The 19698-nt window shown below is 37.8% G+C and overlaps 1 protein-coding gene across 3 annotated transcripts in view; it reads right to left on the minus strand.

The window, feature by feature from the left end:
* The window catches only part of DYNC2H1 (dynein cytoplasmic 2 heavy chain 1), a 395598-nt gene that overhangs the window by 175279 nt on the left and 200621 nt on the right, over positions 1-19698 (minus strand). For all 3 annotated transcript variants that reach the window (XM_043892886.1, XM_043892813.1, XM_043892970.1), the window contains 5 exons: positions 7829-7894; positions 5973-6023; positions 5120-5197; positions 3218-3349; positions 1799-1871 (listed from right to left, as the gene is read on the minus strand). In XM_043892886.1, coding sequence (XP_043748821.1) covers positions 1799-1871; positions 3218-3349; positions 5120-5197; positions 5973-6023; positions 7829-7894 — 400 coding nt within the window. The remainder of the gene's footprint in view (positions 1-1798; positions 1872-3217; positions 3350-5119; positions 5198-5972; positions 6024-7828; positions 7895-19698) is intronic.

The following is a 19698-nucleotide window of genomic DNA, read 5'->3' on the forward strand; positions in this document are numbered from 1 at the left end:
ACATATTGCACAGATGTTTACAACTAAAGATATACAAACTATTTTTGTTTTACAGCAAAAATAACTCATTTTGAAGGCTTTATTATCTAGGACTCTGGGACTTCTCAGGTAGTGCTAGTGGTAAAGAACGCTCCTGCCAACGCAGGAGCTGCAGGAGACGTGGGTTCCATCTCTGGGTCAGAAAGATCCTCTGGAGGAGGAAACGACAACCCTCTCCAGCATTCTTGCCTGGGAAATCCCATGGATAGAGGACCCTGGCGGGCTACAGTTCATGTGGTCTCAAAGAGTCAGATACGACTGAAGTGACTTAGCACATACACATGGAATCTGTATACTTAATTTTATCTAAATCAAACATCTGATGGCCTGCTTTGAAATTCTATCATAGATGAATGTCTAAAACTCTAGTGTTTTCATAAGAAAAGAACTTTTAAAAGTTCAAACATCCTAACTAAGTATAGGATGCCAATTATGCATCAAATTTAACGCAAAATTAATTATGGTCATATCCAACACAAACAAATATTTCTTTAAACCAAGTAGAGTTGTAAGACAAATAGGATACAGGGGGAAAGTGCATAATCTTTCTAAACTAAGGTCAGCATAAAATAAAATGTAAATTAAAAACAAATAATTTAGGGCCTCTGACCCAAAGAAAACATACAGATGTCCAAGAATCATACAAAAGATGCTCAGCATCACTAATTATCAGAGAAATGCAAATCAAAACTACATGAGGTATCACCTCACACCAGTCGGAATGGCCATTATCAAAAAATCTACAAACCATAAATGCTGGGGAGAGTGTGAAGAACAGGGAATCCTCCTACACTTTTGGTGGGAGTGTAAATTGATACAGCCACTACGGAGAACAGTATGGAGATACCTTAAAAAACTGAACAGGGCCACAGTAAGATCCAACAATCCCACTGCTGGGCATGTGCCCAGAAAAAAAAATTCAAAAAGATACATGCACCCCAGTGTTCACTGCAGCACTATTTACGACAGCCAGGACATGAAAGCAAGCTAAATGTGGAGCAAGAGAAGAATGGATAAAGAAGAGGTGGTACATATATATAATTACTTAGTCATACAAAAATGAAATAATGCAATTTGCAACAACATGGATGAACCTCGAGATTATCATACTGAGTGAAGTCAGACAGAGAAAGATAAATGCTATATGGTGTCACTTATATTTGGAATCAAAAAAATGGTTTAAATCTACTTATTTACAGAGCAGAAATAGAGCCACAGGTGTAGAAAAACAAAATTATGGTCACAAAGGAGGAAAGGGGGAATAAATTGGGAGATTGGGGTTGACACATACATTGGGCATGTTTTCCCATTATGTCTGACTCTTCACAGTCCCATGAACTATAGTCCACCAGGCTCGTCTGTCCATGGAATTTTCCAGGCAAGGATACTGGAGGAGCTTGCCACTTTCTCCTCCAGTGGGTCTTCCCAACCAAGGGGTCAAACCAGTGTCTCTTGCATCTCCCGCATTGGCAGGTAGGTCATTTACCACTAGTGTCACGTGGGAAGCCCATATACCCACTACACATATAAAACAGATGACTAATAAAACCTACTGTAGAGAAATGAAAACTACTCAGCACTCTGCAATGACCTATACAGGAAAACAATTTTTAAAAAGTAGATATATGTATAACTGGTTTACTTTACTTTATAGCAGAAACTAATGCAACATGGTATATCAACTATACTCCAATAAAGATTAATTAAAAAAATAATAATTCAGGTCAGTGGTCTAGGTCTAGAGAAGAAGTGTACTTACCCAGAGTTTTACATGCAAATAGGGCCATGGCACTTTGTAGTCTGTCTGGTCTGAGAGCCTGTACCACAAGAACCTTAAAATAAAGTGCAGAGTATTTTAAATAATAAAGTTCCCACAACAACTGTAACTGAACAATGATGCTAATTAATTTAAAAAATGCTTACCACAATATTTCCTATGCCAAAAACTGTCATAATAGGTATACAAAAATACATTTCTTTAATAGCCAAAATATTACTAAAATCCATCAGATCTATTGCTGCTATTTAGTCTCTAAGTCGTGTCCAACTCTTGCTGCCTCTTGGACTGTAGCCCGCCAGGCTCCTCTGTTTATTGAATTCTCAGGCAAGAATACTAGAGTGCCATTTCCTTCTCCAGGGGATCTTCCCAGCGCAGGAATCGAAACCGCATCTTCTGCTTGGCAGGCAGGTTCCTTATCACTCAGCCACCCGGGAAGCCCTCAGATCTATTATCAAAGGTAAACATCAGCATGCACTGGTCACGGTGCTAGCTGTCTTCAGAAGCTAACAAAGGGCCCAATGACAAGTGAAAATTAGAGTCTGTAGCTGAGGCATTCCAGGTGAGAGCAGTGCAGAGACATAAAACTCCTAAATTTTTCAAATCACCAATTTTATGCTGAATCACATCTATCTAGTTCTAGATGCTTAAGTTTTCAAAAGAAGTTTTTATTTTTTGTCTTTTTCTTAAACACACCTGAAGAAACAGAACTTCAAAAGGAGAAGACAAAGGGGACAGAACCACAACCAGCAGCACGGTGAAGAGAAAGGGCAGAGTGATAATAAAGAACCCGCCTGCTGATGCAGGGGATGCAGGAGATGCGGGTTTGATCCCTGGTCCGAAGATCTCTGGGAGAAGGAAATTGCAACCTACTAGGGTATTCTTGCCTGGAGAAACCCATAAACAGAAGAGACTGGCAGGCTGCCATCCACGGGGTCGCAAAGAGTTGGACATGAGTCAGCACTGAAGATGTGTGCACACATAAACGGAAGGGTCATCTCCTGGAGCATCAACTCCCACGTCCTCTCCAACGCCAAGATTTGGTCTAGCCAACAGGGTACAAGCTCCCTGTTCCTCAGCATAAGGTCTTTCTTCTCCTTAGAACCCTGGGAAATGTGTGAAGAACCTGAACAATAAATACCTTAAACTCTCTATACGGATACTCTATTCCAAGATCCCCCTCGGGTCGGAGGCAGGGGGAGTAATAAAAGCTTGGTGGGAGACACGCTGCCCAGAAACACTGCCCGGGACTTCCCTGTCTGGATAAGGTGGCAAGACCAGAGAAACCTTTCCCATGGATGCCCCAAGGTTAAGTGACACCCTGTGGGCAAAGCTTTTATTTCAATGGCTTCTGAACAACAAGAGAAACATTTCATACTTTTATGCATTTAGATAATTTACCTGCTGAAATAAAGAAACTTTCTTTATAAGAATAGATGGAAACTCTTGCTCACACATTGAATTATGATAATAGGTACGCCACAAAGCTACATCTTCAAAGCACAGGGTCTGATAAAGACTGGGAAGAGCAATCTAAAAAATAAAAATAAATAAAAAATAAAAATAGTGAGCAACAAACAAATATAAATACAGACATACAGACATACATACTAAATACATGCACATATATGCATACTAAAAAATAGTAAGTGGAAATTCCTGATAGATATTATATTTTCTAAATGATGTTGGCTTATTCAATCATGTCTAAGTCAGAAATAGTATGGTGCATATATCTAATCCAGAATTAAAAACAAGTATTTCTAAAGTAATACGACATCAATTCTTGTACATTAACAAATCTTTTCTCTATGTAAAAACGTGTACCTATCTCCACCTTGTGGAGAAAAGAATACTTTCACTAAAACCAAGTACAAATCTTAAATACTGCCACAAATAGAGTTCCATGTTAGAGTGTAAAAATATGCCTAGTTACAACTTCAACTCTTTGTTTTCTAAGTGACCATAAGTGACTATATCATTTTATGCCTTAGCTACTTCATCTGTGAAATGGGTAGCAATGTTCAAAATATCTAATGAGAAGATTCATTTTTAAATTCTGCGTAATACCTCGAACATAAGAAAGTGGGGAGGGGAAAGAAGAGTGGGGAAAAACCCACTATATTTGGAAAACCTATAACAAAGCCATGGACTGTGGTAACAGAATGCTCAAATTAAAATCACAGTTTCAGAACTTCCCAGCTATTTGATCTTGGGTAAATTATTTAACTTGTCTACACCTCAGCCTTCTCAAAAACAGGCATAATTATGACCTCCTGAATACATTATCATGATAATAAAGTAAGATAATACATCTGAAGCATTTAATATGATGCCTGGCACGTAACAAGTCCTCAAAAATATGTATGAAATTTAAGAGAAAATTCAGGTTCAAGCATTCAGCAATTCACTGCATAGATTCTCAATTCTTATCCATAAAAGGAAAGTTAATACTATCTTCCTTTTAAGATTTGTGTGACAAATAGTTCATTTGAAAATGTTTTAATAAACTAAAATGACAATAAAACATTAATATATATTATAAACATTCTCTGAAGAGGAAAGCTGCCTTTCCTCAATGTTTTGCATTTCTTTACTTAACAAGAAATCAGTATGTGGAAAAAAAAAACTATACTTTATAGGTTAATACAGTTAAGATTTTTCCCCAAGGAAAACCTCTCAGTAGATCAATTGCTCAATTTTAACTGTACCATAATGATTAATATTAATTTTCCATTAGGAGCTCATGAAATAGTTCACAGGTCCTGCCCAATAATCCAGAAATACCTTCAAATTCTTACTATTTTTTATAATTATTGACTTTTTGCATTCTAGTAAAGTTGTTTAAAAAAAATGTTTCCTACCCTAGGCAAAGAGTTGAGTGTGAAAGATAATAAAAGGTGAACAGAAGTGAGAGAAATAGTTTGATTTTGAAACCTTTTCAACATAAGTATCATATTGTATTTTATTATTGATGCTAAATTATCCTATTAATAAGATGTCCACATATCATATTAGAGGACATTTCATTTACTTATCTTTCTATCCCCTATGGGTACATAGCACAGAATCTTCACCAGGGTGGAGATTCAGTATGTTATACAGTGAATGAAAGATTCAATTAATTAATTATTCATTACAGGGTCAATCAGAATAATTCTTGGATATTCTTTTACCCATGGATTTTACGTCATTTTCACAGAAATATCAACACCAAGCATGAAGTAGTAGAACATAAAAATATAAACAGATATAATGCAACTATTAAAAAGTTAAATATCCTCCAAAGTAAGAATGGAATACCTTTAATGTTGCCACTGCCCAGCTTCTTTCCTGATCTATCCAAGATGGAAGTTGATCACGTACTCTTTGTTGAGAGTCCTTTTTAATAAGAGCAATTATTTCCCTTAGTACATTTGGTAAAATTCAAACTTTAAAAAAATTTTTTTAAATTGACCAGTTAATTTTATGAACACTATTTTGTTTTATAAAAAGAACCTCACTCTATGTATTTTTATTTGTATCTATTTTACAAATCAATATGGTAAAATTCTACATAAGGTATAGATAATGATTTAGAAAAATGTAACATTCATTTTCATAATGTTTATTCCTTTGTAAAACTTCAGAAAAACTCAAATGTAATATGAAATTACCATAAAACTGTATTATTTTTGATTATATGTTGCATTTCCAACATAATCTAGGTTTTGCATTACAGTTTGGATAGGATGCTTTGAAGAATAATTTTATCCATTACCTGTCGAGAAAACTACCGGGAAAAAACTCTAACTTGAATAAAGTTTCAAAAGATAAGTGAAGTACTTTTTAATTTCACTTATTTAAGAAAATTTTCCTAGCTATACTACAAGATTTGATTTTCTTAGAGTTCCAAAATACATATACTGAAAAAAGAAACTATATTAATTTCTTATGTTTAATTAAATATTCTCAAAAAAAATATGTCCTCAAGGACAAAAAAAATATATCAGTCCATTTTATATTAGGGCAATAAAGGAAAAGACATATTCCTCTAATTAAAATATAATTTCAACAGTAACTTAAAACTACTCTGAAGCAAATTATATTTCATGAAGGCAAAACCAGAATTACTTTCCCTAAGAATAAAATAATAATTTTAATTACTCTAACTTACAACTTTCCGCAACATGTCTCCAACAACCACACCTGTAAATGTATCCCATTCCTATTTAATAAAAATATGAGAAACACACAAAAGATAAATATCCTAACCATTTAACAAATCTTTTTAAATTTCCCCATAAGACAGCTTACAATTCAGCTTTCTAAAAAAACATGGAGGAAAAAAACTCCTTTCATATCTTCCCAATTCCTAATATATTAACGTCATAATAGTGAGTTCATGTACCATACCAACATAAAACATTATGTTGGTACTATACCAACATTAAAATGAAATATATTAGAATAATTTTAAGAAAAAAATATAACCATATTAAACACTTGTAAGTCTCAACATCTAAACATTAAAATGTCTATTCAAATAATTAGCATTTGTCATTATCTTTAATTTGTCCTATTACATGCTATCCTTTACTAGTATATAAGCAGTAAGATGCATCAAAAGTTTAAAAATTGTATATACTGGGAAAAATAGAGGGAAGTCCCACTATTAACTTATCTTTTCCAATGTATAGGGAGAAGACGGCCATTGATACTCTTTTTTTCCCTAATTAACTCATGGAATCAAAATTGAGCAAGTGTTACAGAATCTAGAGCTCTTTGAAAACCTATGTCTTCACTCTGGGTTACCCAATCAGATAATTATGGGCACTACTATATTATGTTACACACTGGCCAGCATAAACATAATAAAATTTGAGTGTAATATGGAAAAACTACCAAAGCAACATACTGCCTACCTCTGCTCACTCTTCCTATTGGAGTTATACAGTCACAAATAAATAAAATACAAATTATTACTACTATTTTATGTGAGTCAAGGAAAAATGTTCTCTTTTCCCAATGATAATTTATTTACACTTCAAGAGGGAAAACTAGGGAAAATTAAGTCTCATACAACAGTTTATTGATCATGATGAAAAGTATTATACAGGAAGAGGGAAATGCATCAAAGTAAATGGAATAAATAAAAGTAGCCAAGTTAAACTTAGGAGAAATTTATACAAGTCAACCAGAGTACTTGGAGTTAGAAAGAAATAGAGAGAGAACAGTCATATGGAATGGCACGTATTCAAATGAGGGGAACCCAGAGCATAGTTAAAATCTGATCATAGACAGTTAAAGGTGACTAGGTCACTAGGTCAAAGTGCACTGTCCATATATTATTCCCTGCCACTCTGGCTACTGCAAGCCCACTTTAATGAAAATGGCAGAATAATGAGGAAAATCACCCATAAAGAATTTTTTTAACATTAGAGGTAGATCAGAGATGGATTACTTAGCCCTATCTTAAAGGACATTTCTTTCAAGTCTGAGAGTGGGTTACATGGCAGACCAGAAATGAAGACATAAACTAAACAAAAGAAGATAAATTATACATTAAAAGATTAATATAAATCTTCAGACTCAAGAAGGAGGTTCTGAGAACGACCCACTCTTGTTTCACATGCTGATTCTCAGCATGCCAATGTAAATAATAAATAATGTACTGGTATACTCATATAGCTTCATATTTTTATATTTATCAGCCCCAGTGCTTAGATGAGGAAAATAATAAGGCTGATTTTTCTGGTGTCCTGGAAAAGCACACTTGTGTTCAGAAAAATCTTGGTAGGATGGTAAATTTTAGAGTTCTTTCCCTGCCTCATCATCCTTCAGAATATCTGGCTCAACCACAGGAGAGTAAAACTGGAAATCAGCATCATACACTAAACTTCTAACTAAGTAAAAAATGAATAGGTTGATATGGAATGTCTAGCCTTAAGCAATTTCTAATCTAACCAGAAGTCCACCCGTTACCAAATTTCTATGGAACTCTTAATATTTTCCTCCTTTTCTTCCACTTACATTTTCTTGAAAAAGTTCAGGATGCAATCCTCGAATGAAATGCAAAGCGAACATCAACTGATCAGCCTGAAAAGAATAACAGATATTATTTTGCTTTTTCTAAATGTCTGGTTCTGGAAAAGCATAGTCTTTAAATTCAGGCTTATAAATTCTATACTCTATCGTCTAATAATCTACTTTTATCAATATAAAAATGACCATTCAGATGGCATCTACATAGCACAATGCTTCTAAGTTGGCAGTGGAAGTAGAGAGAGAAACTTAATATTTAGAAATAGTGCTAAGGAATAATCAGTGTATTCTCATTTAAAAAAACAAATAACAACAACAGAAAAAAACAGATTTAACTAGATGAAATCCAACTGTGAGGTTTAGATTAGACATTATTAACCAGATCAACCTCTTGCATTAGTAATCTTCAATTTGTCATTGTGTATGTTATATGCTCATCAAAATCCTATATCCCCATAAATAAAGAAACTGCATTTCTAGAAATTTGTGCAAAGAGATTACAAATGTATTCTACTCTAGATAAGAAATGAGAGTATTCATTGCAAGGCTTTTATAGTGGAAGGAAAACTGAAACAACACGAATGTTCAAAAGTCTATCATGAATAATAGTTAAATCAAAGTATACAGCATAGTTCATATTGATTTAAACAAATATTTTTTATAAACAGACATGCATATATATCTGCAAAAGAAATTAGAAATAGATAATAAAGTTTTTTATCAGTGATTTATTTTTGAGATTACAGGTTATTTGTTTCCTAATTTGATGTATTTTTAAAATTTTATGAAATAAGCTTCTGTCATTTCTGTCCAAAAAAGCAATGAGTTTACCAATATAAACAAAACCATCTGCTAAAGCACCATCTTTCCTACAGAATTCTAATATAAACTTTATTTAGCTTTTTCCATACAATAAATCATACTTTATTCATATCTAATATTACAGGTGTACATGATTATAAACCTACAGATAAATAGAAGGATATTATGATACAATATATATAAAAGATACATTCAACAACAACAAAAGAGTACACTCTCCTGTAAACATTACCAGCAAGTAATCTCCTTGCCTGCAAGAAAACCATCCTTCTGTTGGAAAGAGATAAGCCAATCATCAAGGTGGCCCAATGTCAAGATACCATGCCATAGATAATGGTACAAGAGATACCATATGATCTAGGCCAGGTCAACCAGAATATAATCCTCTATGATTTTCCATCTGGGAGATGTCAGAAGAATGCTGTTTATGGCAGCAGTCTGGGTACCTAGCTGTACCAATGAATCCCTTTAGCCATAAGAATTTAACAATGATTTTATAAAGAGGAATAACAATAATTCAAGAATAAACTTAAAAATATAGTTTGCTGACAGAGAACACATTATTTCCAATTACACAGAAGCAAATCAAGAATGAATTTAATCAAGCTTAAGAATTTTCTGAACACTTGTTTTAAAAAAAAAAACTGTCAATAACCAGGGTTTAAAAATATTTTGTACCTACTCTATCCTTGGATCTACACAGCTTATGAGTCAGAAAATTTGGGTGTTTTACTTTAAGTTAAATTTATATCAGTTTGCTTGGGATCTGTTACGAAATAATTTAATATCAAGAGAATATATAATAAGCAAAATTTCAACTGTTCATCTACATAATTAACCAGTTGAAAGAAAAACAGTAAGAAAAGTAGACCACTGGATGATACCACCATGGCAGCACATACACTCTAGTAAATATTCGAAAAGAGAATATTAGAATAGGATTAATACAACATGAGGGAATCTCAAAGTTTACTTTACAGCTGATAAAAAAAATTCACATTTCCAGATATAACAGTTTGTTTTAATGACATCCAATTACCAAGACGTCTCTGGCATCATGAAAAATGTGTTTGAATTCTAACTACAACACCTACTACATCTGAGCACCCTAGAGAAAGGTTAGATCTGTATATCTTCATTTCCTCCCTTATAAAACAGAACTGTTGAAGGAATTAACAATATGTTAAGGGACTTAGTGCCTGGAACACTGTAAATTTTAAAAGGCGATAGGTAAAAACTATCTGCTTTACGGTAAGAAGATATACTACATAATACTGGAAAGGAAATTTATTCCAAAAATATTTCATAAATCCCATAAATCTCAGAGACTAATAAGAAGTAGAAAGTATTATTCATTCATTTGATTTATACTTTATAATATTCATTTCTTTCAAATATGTTTAATGAATAGATGTTACCATATGAAGAAAAGTCTTGTTTTAATCTCAAAGAAGTTGATACAAGATAGATCTTAGGCACTCACAAGTGCCTAAGTTTGTGCCTGAACCTAAATCATACATTTTAATAAAGCAGTCCATGCACATTCACCTATACTTCCAGAAATTCTAAAGTTTTATATATAATACTGAAAGTTTTTAAGTTATCAAAGCAGAAGTATCTAAATTATCAAGAGTCATTTAATAGCCACAGGTTATATAGTTTCTAAACATGCAACTAGAGAATTTCCACATTTTATTTTATTTAAGAAAATTCATTTTTATAGAAAAAACGCAATTCAAATTAAATGATATGTAACATAAATACAATCATGACATGCTATCAATATTCAAAAATCAATGAACTAGCAAATTCATTTGAAGAAAGGGACTAGGTAAGCTGCATAAGCACAAGCTGAAGAAGCACTTTCCTTGAAAAAACTTCTATTCATTCATCAGGAGACAGTCTTCCTATACTATTTCAGATCTTGTAGACATACTTCCACAAGGACAGGGAAACATCAAAATTCATATGCTCTCCCAAAATTTCCTTAAACTCTTCCATACTCTCACCCAATAGAGTTGGAAATTATTTAACATTCCTACAAATTCCATTATTTTGTTTTTTATCTATTCCAAGCAATAAACCGTGATGAAGAAATGATGTGTAAAGGTACTAACTTGGACACAGTTTTGCTATAATCATCATAAGTTTGGGGGAGACAAATGTGCTGCTTATCCTATAATGGTCTAAAATACTTAGGTTACTAAAGTAAACACTTTTGACCTCATGAAGAAAAAAAAGAAAGAAAGATACAGCAAATAATCTAAACTGAAAGTACTAGACAATTTTCTCCATGTGGCTTATAGTTTATTAAAATTCTAAGTTTTCTACTACAAGTCAATCATGTTTCTGTTCCAGGTCAAAATGCTTTCAATTCACTGTGATGTGAATACTAACAATCCTCAGTTTCAAGAGTATATTGTTGTCACATTACTGTCACTAACACAACAGCAAAATGAGCATGAGAGAAGCTCTGGCACTCAGTCTAATGTGATGCTGACTGCTAAAAACCCCAAAACTTTCACTCGAATATGAAACTGTTTCCATCCTGAGTAAGCTTAGAGAACGAAATCTTGAGAATGTTTTACTACCTCATTTTTGTAATTGCTGTGCTTTCCGCATTTTTTTCACCACTGAAACTATGGAATGCTGAATTCACTATGAATAGATTTAATATTATTCATACAAAAATAAGGATTTTACAAAACAGATATTCCATCATCAATTAAAAACTTGTCTTAAGAATTACAAACTACACCCCTTTTAAAAATAATTTCAACTGCTCACAACAAAAAGCATTACTCAAGACAGCTAATGAAAAATTCCAGTTGGGTACTAAGTGTTATGGATAGTAAGCCTATAACCCCTTTTGTAGTGCAACAAAATGCTGGCTTTAAATCATGTTGATACTGAAAAGCTTACTGTATCACTAATTACATTATTAAAATATGACAAAAACACTCAGATCTCATCAGTAAATATAAGGAATAACTAAAAATAAAATAAGAAGATATATTCCCTGGATTACAGCTACACTCAGGAGCACTTGCTGGGCCCGGCGCCCAGGGCTGCTGCGGGCGCTGGCCTCTGCCCCTCAAGTGCTCTTTGGCTCTTTCACACTCGCTCCTGGGGTCAGACGCTACGGCATGAAGAGCAGTACCAGGAGCCCCTTACTTCTTGGTGACAGTCCCAGCAGCAATCCAGCAGCTCCATGTTTCACTGTCCCCCCTGCGGTCACCACTCTAATCACCCCCAGGCCATCCCAGGGCCCCCCGCAGCCTGGGCTCCCCGGAGCACTGCGGCAAGCCCTCTGGCGCAGGCAAGAGAAACAAGAGCGGCCAGAGCAGGAAAACTCAATGCACATCGACCACTGGAAAGCCAGTGTGTGAGCACAAACTTTCAGACCACATTCCATGTGGCTCTGGTTCTGAGATGAATCATTAAGTGAATGAGGATGGCAGAGTCTCTGGGAAAAGTCCTTCTGCTTAGGGATGAAGAGAGGAGAGAGCAGAGAACACAAGTTCAGGGTATTCCTGAACTTGGCCGGGGGAAAGGGAGGGGAGAGGGCTAAGGGCGGAACGGGGACAGAACGTGCATTTTAAAACACGTTGGAGAAAAGGGAACACTGTTGCACTGCTGGTGGGAATGTAAACTGATACAGCCACTATGGAAGGTGGTATGGATATTCCTTAAAAAGCTAGGAATAACACGGAAACCTACATCACCATATGTAACATAGATAGCCCACGGGAGTTTGCTGTCTGGCTCAGGAAACTCCAACAGGGGCTCTGTAACAACCTAGAGGGGTGGGCTGGGGAGGGAGGTGGGAGGGAGGTTCACAAGGGAGGGGGTGTATGTATACCTGTGGCTGATTCACGTTGAGGTTTGACAGAAAACAGCAAAATTCTGTAAAGCAATTATCTTTCAATTAAAAGAAAATAAAAAAATAAAAGACATAACAAATGCTGGCAAGGAAAAAAAAAAAAGGTAGAAATAAGACTACATGACTCAGCAATCCCACGCCTAGGTATATACTCTGAGGAAACCAAAACTGAAAAAGACAGATGCACCCCAATGTTCATTACAGCACTATTTACAATAGTTAGAACAAGGAAGCAACTAGATGTCCACTGACAGATGAATGGATAAAGAAGATATGGTGTATACATACACAATGGAATACTACTCAATCATGAAAAGAACACATTTAAATCTGTTCTAATGAAGTGGATGAACCTAGAGCCTATTATACAGAATGAAGTAAGTCAGAAAGGGAAATATAAACATCATTTACTGACATTTACTGATATATATGGAATCTAAAAAGATGGCACTGATGAACTTATTTTCAGGGCAGCAGTAGAAAAACAGACATAGAGAACAGACCTATGGACATAGGCAGGAGGAGAGGGGGCAGAAGGGGAGCTGTATGGAGAGAGTAATATAGACACTCACAATACCACAGGTAAAACAGACAACCAATGGGAATTTCTATATAACTCAGGGAGCTTGAACAGGGGCTCTGCGGCAGGCTGAAGGGTGGGATGGGGAGGGAGACGGGAAGGAGGGATGGAAGGGAGGTCCGGGAGGTACATGGGTGTACCCATGGCCAATTCTTGTTGATGTATGACAGAAAAAAACAAATTTCTGTAATGCAATTATCCTTCAATTAAAAAATTTAAAAAAAAACAACACATTGACAACATGCACGAACCTTGAAAACATTATGCTAAGTGAATAAAGCAGTTATAAAGCACAAAGACGTACATGACTCAACTTCTACGAGGTACTAAGAGCAGTCAGATTCATAGAGAGACAAAGTAGGCGGTGGTTGCCAGGGGCTGGGGGATGGGCAATTGTTTGTTGGGTAGAGAGTTCCAGTTTAAGACAAAAAGCTAATCATGCAAATTAAATAATACAGAGATCAAAAATAAATCAATGATTAAAAATAAAATATTAAAAGTAATTAAACATTCTATAAAGCAAAACTTATTCTAAAAACACAAATAGGCAAATATGGCAAGTAAGGAAGGTAAAAATAAACAACTTTAAAAATAAAGAGAAGAAAGGAAAATAAGATATTATTTATAAACCACAAAATTAAAAACAGTGGTAATATCCAGAGTTGACAAAAATACAAAGAAGATGATTTGTTTACTCTATCAGTAGGAGTATTAACTGGTAAACAAAAGGTGGTGTAGTGGTAAAGAATCTGCCTACAAAGCAGGAGACTTCAGGAGATGTGGATCCGATCCTGGGGTCAGGAAGATACTTTGGAGAAAGAACTGGCAGGCAATCCACACCAGTATTCTTGCCTGGAAAATTCCATGGACAGGAGAGCCTGGTGGGCTACAAAGTCCTTGGGGTTGCAAAGAGTCAGACATGACTGTGTGACTGAGCACACATAAAAACCTTTTAGAAGGGAATTTATTTACTGCCCAAGAAAATTTCAAAAGTTTAGATCCTTACACCTCTGTTGAATACCTAAAGACTGGCTAAGCAATTACCACACACTGAGCGAAAGAGAATAAAACCACATCAAAGTGGGAGAGACTGGAACAATCCTGCAATAAAACCCAGCCCTGGAACAGTGACCCAAAATCAGGAGGAAAATTCAAAACCCAGACCTCTTCTTGAGGAATGAAGGGTATGACCCCATACTAGGTATCTCAGCTTTAAAGACCTACAATGTGGTCCACTGGAGAAGGAATGGCAAACCACTTCAGTATTCTTGCCTTGAGAACCCCATTAACAGTATGAGAAGGCAAAATGATAGAATACTGAAAGAGAAATTCCCCAGGTCGGTAGGTGCCCAATACGCTACTGGAGATCAGTGGAGAAATAACTCCAGAAAGAATGAAGGGATGGAGCCAAAGAAAAAACAATATCCAGTTGTGGATGGGACTGGTAATAGAAGCAAGGTCCAATACTGTAAAGAGCAATATTGCATAGGAACCTGGGATGTTAGGTCCATGAATCAAGGCAAATTGGAAGTGGTCAAACAGGAGATGGGAAGAGTGAATGTCAACATTCTAGGAATCAGCAAATTACAATGGACAGAAATGGGTGAATTTAACTCAGATGACCACTATATCTACTACTGTGGGCAGGAATCCCTTAGAAGAAATGGAATAGCCATTATAGTCAACAAAAGAGTCCAAAATGCAGTACCTGGATGCAATCTCAAAACTGACAGAATGATCTCAGTTTGTTTCCAAGGCAAACCATTCAATATCGCGGTAATCCAAGCCTATGCCCCAACCAGTAACGCTGAAGAAGCTGAAGTTGAACGGTTCTATGAAGACCTATAAGACCTCCTAGAACTAACACCCAGTAACGATGTCCTTTTCATTATAGGGGACTGGAATTCAAAAGTAGGAAGTCAAGAAACACCTGGAGTAACAGGCAAATTTGGCCTTGGAGTACGGAATGAAGCAGGGCAAAGGCTAATAGAGTTCTGCCAAGAGAACGCACTGGTCATAGCAAACACTCTCTTCCAAAAACACAAGAGAAGACTCTACACATGGACATCAACAGATGGTCAACACAGATATCAAATTGATTATATTCTTTGCAGACAAAGATGGAGAAGCTCTATGCAATCAGCAAAAAGAAGACAGGGAGCTGACTGTGGCTCAGATCATGAACTCCTTATTGCCAAATTCAGACTTAAACTGAAGAAAGTAGGGATAACCACTAGATCATTCAGGTATGACCTAAATCAAATCCCTTATGACTATACAGTGGAAGTGAGAAATAGATGTAAGGGACTAGATCTGATAGACAGAGAGCCTGATGAACTACGGACAGAGGTTCGTGACATTGTACAGGAGACAGGGATCAAGACCATCCCTATGGAAAAAAAATGCAAAAAGGCAAAATGGTTGTCTGAGGAGGCCTTACAAATAGCTGTGAAATGCAGAGAAGCGAAAAGCAAAGGAGAGAAGGAAAGATATTCCCATTTGAATGTAGAGTTCCAAAGAATAGCCAAGAGAGATAAGAAAGCCTTCCTCAGTGATCAATGCAAAGAAATAGAGGAAAACAACAGAATGGGAAAGACTAGAGATCTCTTCAAGAAAATTAGAGATACCAAGGGAACATTTCATGCAAAAATGGGCTCAATAAAGAACAGAAATGGTATGGACCTAACAGAAGCAGAAGATACTAAGAAGAGGTGGCAAGAATACACAGAAAAACTGTACAAAAAAGATCTTCATGACTCAGATAATCACAATGGTGTGATCACTCACCTAGAGCCAGACATTCTGGAATGTGCAGTCAAGTGGGCCTTAGCAAGCATCACTAGGAACAAAGCTAGTGGATGTGATGGAATTCCAGTTGAGCTATTTCAAATCCTGAAAGATGATGCTGTGAAAGTGCCACACTCAACATGCCTGCAAATGTGGAAAACTCAGCAGTGGCCACAGGACTGGAAAAGGTCAGTTTTCATTCCAATCCGAAAGAAAGGCAATGCCAAAGAATGTTCAAACTACCGCACAATTGCACTCATCTCACACGATAGTAAGGTAATGCTCACAATTCTCCAAGCCAGGCTTCAGCAATACATGAACCGAGAACTTGCAGATGTTCAAGCTGGATTTAGAAAAGGCAGAGGAACCAGAGATCAAATTGCCAATATCCGCTGGATCATCAAAAAAGCAAGAGAGTTCCAGAAAAACATCTATTTCTGCTTTATTGACTATGCCAAAGCCTTCGACTGTGTGGATCACAATAAACTGGAAAATTCTGAAGGAGATGGGAATCCCAGACCACCTGACCTGCCTCTTGAGAAACCTGTATGCAGGTCAGGAAGCAATGGTTAGAACCGGACATGGAACCTCAGACTGGTTCCAGATAGGAAAAGGAGTACGTCAAGGCTGGAAATTGTCACCCTGCTTATTTAACTTATATGCAGAGTACATCATGAGAAACACTGGGCTGGAAGAAGCACAAGTTGGAATCAAGATTGACGGGAGAAACATCAATAACCTCAGATATGCAGATGACACCACCCTTATGGCAGAAAGTGAAGAGGAACTAAAAAGCCTCTTGATGAAAGTGAAAGAGAGTGAAAAAGTTGGCTTAAAGCTCAACATTCAGCAAACTAAGATCATGGCATCTGGTCCCATCACTTCATGGGAAATAGATGGGGGAACAGTGGAAACAGTTTCAGACTTTATTTTTTTGGGCTCCAAAATCACTGCCGATGGTGACTGCAGCCATGAAATTAAAAGACGCTTACTCCTTGGAAGGAAAGTTATTGACCAACCTAGATAGCATATTAAAAATCAGAAACATTACTTTGCCAGCAAACTTCCATCTGGTCAAGGCTATGGTTTTTCCAGTAGTCATGTATGGATGTGAGAGTTGCACTGTGAAGAAAGCGGAGCACCGAAGAATTGATGCTTTTGAACTGTGGTGTTGGAGAAGACTCTTGAGAGTCCCTTGGACTGCAAGGAGATCCAACCAGTCCATCCTAAAGGAGATAAGTCCTGGATGTTCATTGGAAGGACTGATGCTGCAGCTGAAACTCCAATACTTTGGCCACCTCATGCAAAGAGTTGACTCGTTGTAAAAGACCCTGGTGCTGGGAGGGATTGGGGGCGGGAGAAGGGGACGACAGAGGATGAGATGGCTGATGGCATCACCGACTCCATGGGCATGAGTTTCAGTAAACGCCAAGAGATTGTGATGAACAGGGAGCCCTGGCGTGCTGCGATTCATGGGGTCACAAAGAGTCGGACACGACTGAGCGACTGAAATGAACTGAACTGAACTGAAGTGAACCTGAGTAACAATCTCCCAAAATATCTAGCTTTGAAAATCAACTGGGCTCACAACACGATATCCACAAGACTGTAATCCTCTGCTCAAAAAAGGCCCCCATGCAGGAACCGGCCCTTCCCAGGGCTCAGCTGAGAAGCAGCGACAGAGCTCACATTTTATGCCAAAGAGCTTCCCTTGGGTAGATTAAAGCGCTGGCCTGAGATGCGGGCATCTAATTAACAACATGTCAAACAGCCTGCCGGAACACTCTCGACACAGAGAACGGTGGGCATCATCTAACCCTCTCCCTCCGCCAACAGGCGCCATCACTGTCTTCCCTGTCTCTGGTGGGGCCATCTCTCCGCAGCTCCACCTCGCTGCCGGCACCAGGCGCCATGTTTGCACTCTCCCTCCTCTGTGCTCTAGCCAGCGGGCGCCATCTTCCTCCGTTTCTCCCTTTCTGGTGAACGCCATTTTTATGCTTCCCTGCTGCCGCCCTACAGCCAGCGAGCAACAGATTGCTACTCTCCCTCTGCCAGGCTCCAGGGCACCAGGGTATCACTCAGAAGTGAGCTTTACATATTTCTGAAGCCCTGATTTTTAGAGCTACAGCCAAGGGGATACCCCTTGATCATCTGGCTCTGGAGGCCAGGAGAGCTTGCATTCCTGGGTCCTGTGGGACAGTAATAGAGAATTTTTGACAGGCTATCAAACTCACTCCCATCTTTCTGTGAAAGAAGTCTATCTGCTTATACCGGAGCTCTGGTCTGAGAGGCAGGTTTAGGCTTGGCACACACCTAGGGGCTACAGAACTTTCTTAGGGATCAGGGTCTGTGAAGGCCACCTCTGCCCCCTTCTGTTCACCAGTATCTCCCAGAAAAGACCTTAGACACGTGTCTGAAAGTGAAAGAAAGTGAAATTGCTCAGTCGTGACTGACTCTTTGCGACACCATGGACTGTAGCCCTCCAGGCTCCACCATCCATGGAATTTTCCAGGCAAGAATACTGAAGTGGGTTGTCATTTCCTACTCCAGGGATTCTTCCCGACCCAGGGATCAAACACAGGTCTCCCCCATTGCAGCCAGATGCTTTACCATCTGAGCCCCCAGGGAAGCCCATACACTTGTCTAGAGCCTCTGTTCTTACAACTTCCACTCAGGAGATCACCTGGCTCCAGTGCTTGCAATCCCATAGGACTGTATATATTTTCATACTTCAGAATCTGCTCCTTAGGCATGTGGCTTCAAATCGTCCTGAATCTACTGCTGACTGAGATTTTCCTCTACAGGATACTGACAAGTCAGGACACACCCTCAACTATCAGTTCAGTTCAGTTGCTCAGTAGCGTCCGACTCTTTGTGACCCCATGAACCGCAGCATGCCAGGCCTCGCTGTCCACCACAAACTCCCAGAGTCCACCCAAACTCATGTCCATTGAGTTGGTGATGCCATCCAACCATCTCATCCTCTGTCATCCCCTTCTCCTCCTGCCCTCGATATTTCCCAGCATCAGGGTCTTTTCCAGTGAGTCAGCTCTTCGCATCAGGTGGCCAAAGTACTGGAGTTTCAGCTTCAACATCAGTCCTTCCAATGAACACCCAGGACTGATCTCCTTTAGGACGGACTGATTGGACCTCTTTGCAGTCCAAGGGACACTTAAGAGTCTTCTCCAACATCACAGTTCAAAAGCATCAATTCTTCTGCGCTCAGCTTTCTTTATAGTCCAACTCTCACATCCATACACGACCACTGGAAAAACCATAGCCATGACTAGATGAACCTTTGTTGGCAAAGTAATGTCTCTGCTTTTTAATATGCTATCTAGGTTGGTGAAAACTTTCCTTCCAAGGAGTAAGCGTCTTTTAATTTCATGGCTGCAGTCACCATCGGCAGTGATTTTGGAGCCCAGAAATATAAAGTCAGCCACTGTTTCCACTGTTTCCCCATTTATTTGCCATGAAGTGATGGGACCGGATGCCATGATCTTAATTTTCTGAATATTGAGCTTTAAGCCAACTGTTTCACTCTCCTCTTTCACTTTCATCAAGAGGCTTTTTAATTCCTCTTCACTTTCTGCCATAAGAGTGGTGTCATCTGCACATCTGAGGTTATTGATATTTCTCCTGGCAATCTTGATTCCAGCTTGTGCTTCCACCAGCCCAGTGTTTCTCATGATGTACTCTGCATAGAAGTTAAATAAGCAGGGTGACAATATACAGCCTTGAGCTAGTAAAAATATAGTAGGCTGCTTGGACAATCACAAAGGTATA

The sequence above is a fragment of the Cervus elaphus genome, chromosome 1, assembly GCF_910594005.1.
Source record: "Cervus elaphus chromosome 1, mCerEla1.1, whole genome shotgun sequence".
NCBI classification, from domain to species: domain Eukaryota; kingdom Metazoa; phylum Chordata; class Mammalia; order Artiodactyla; family Cervidae; genus Cervus; species Cervus elaphus.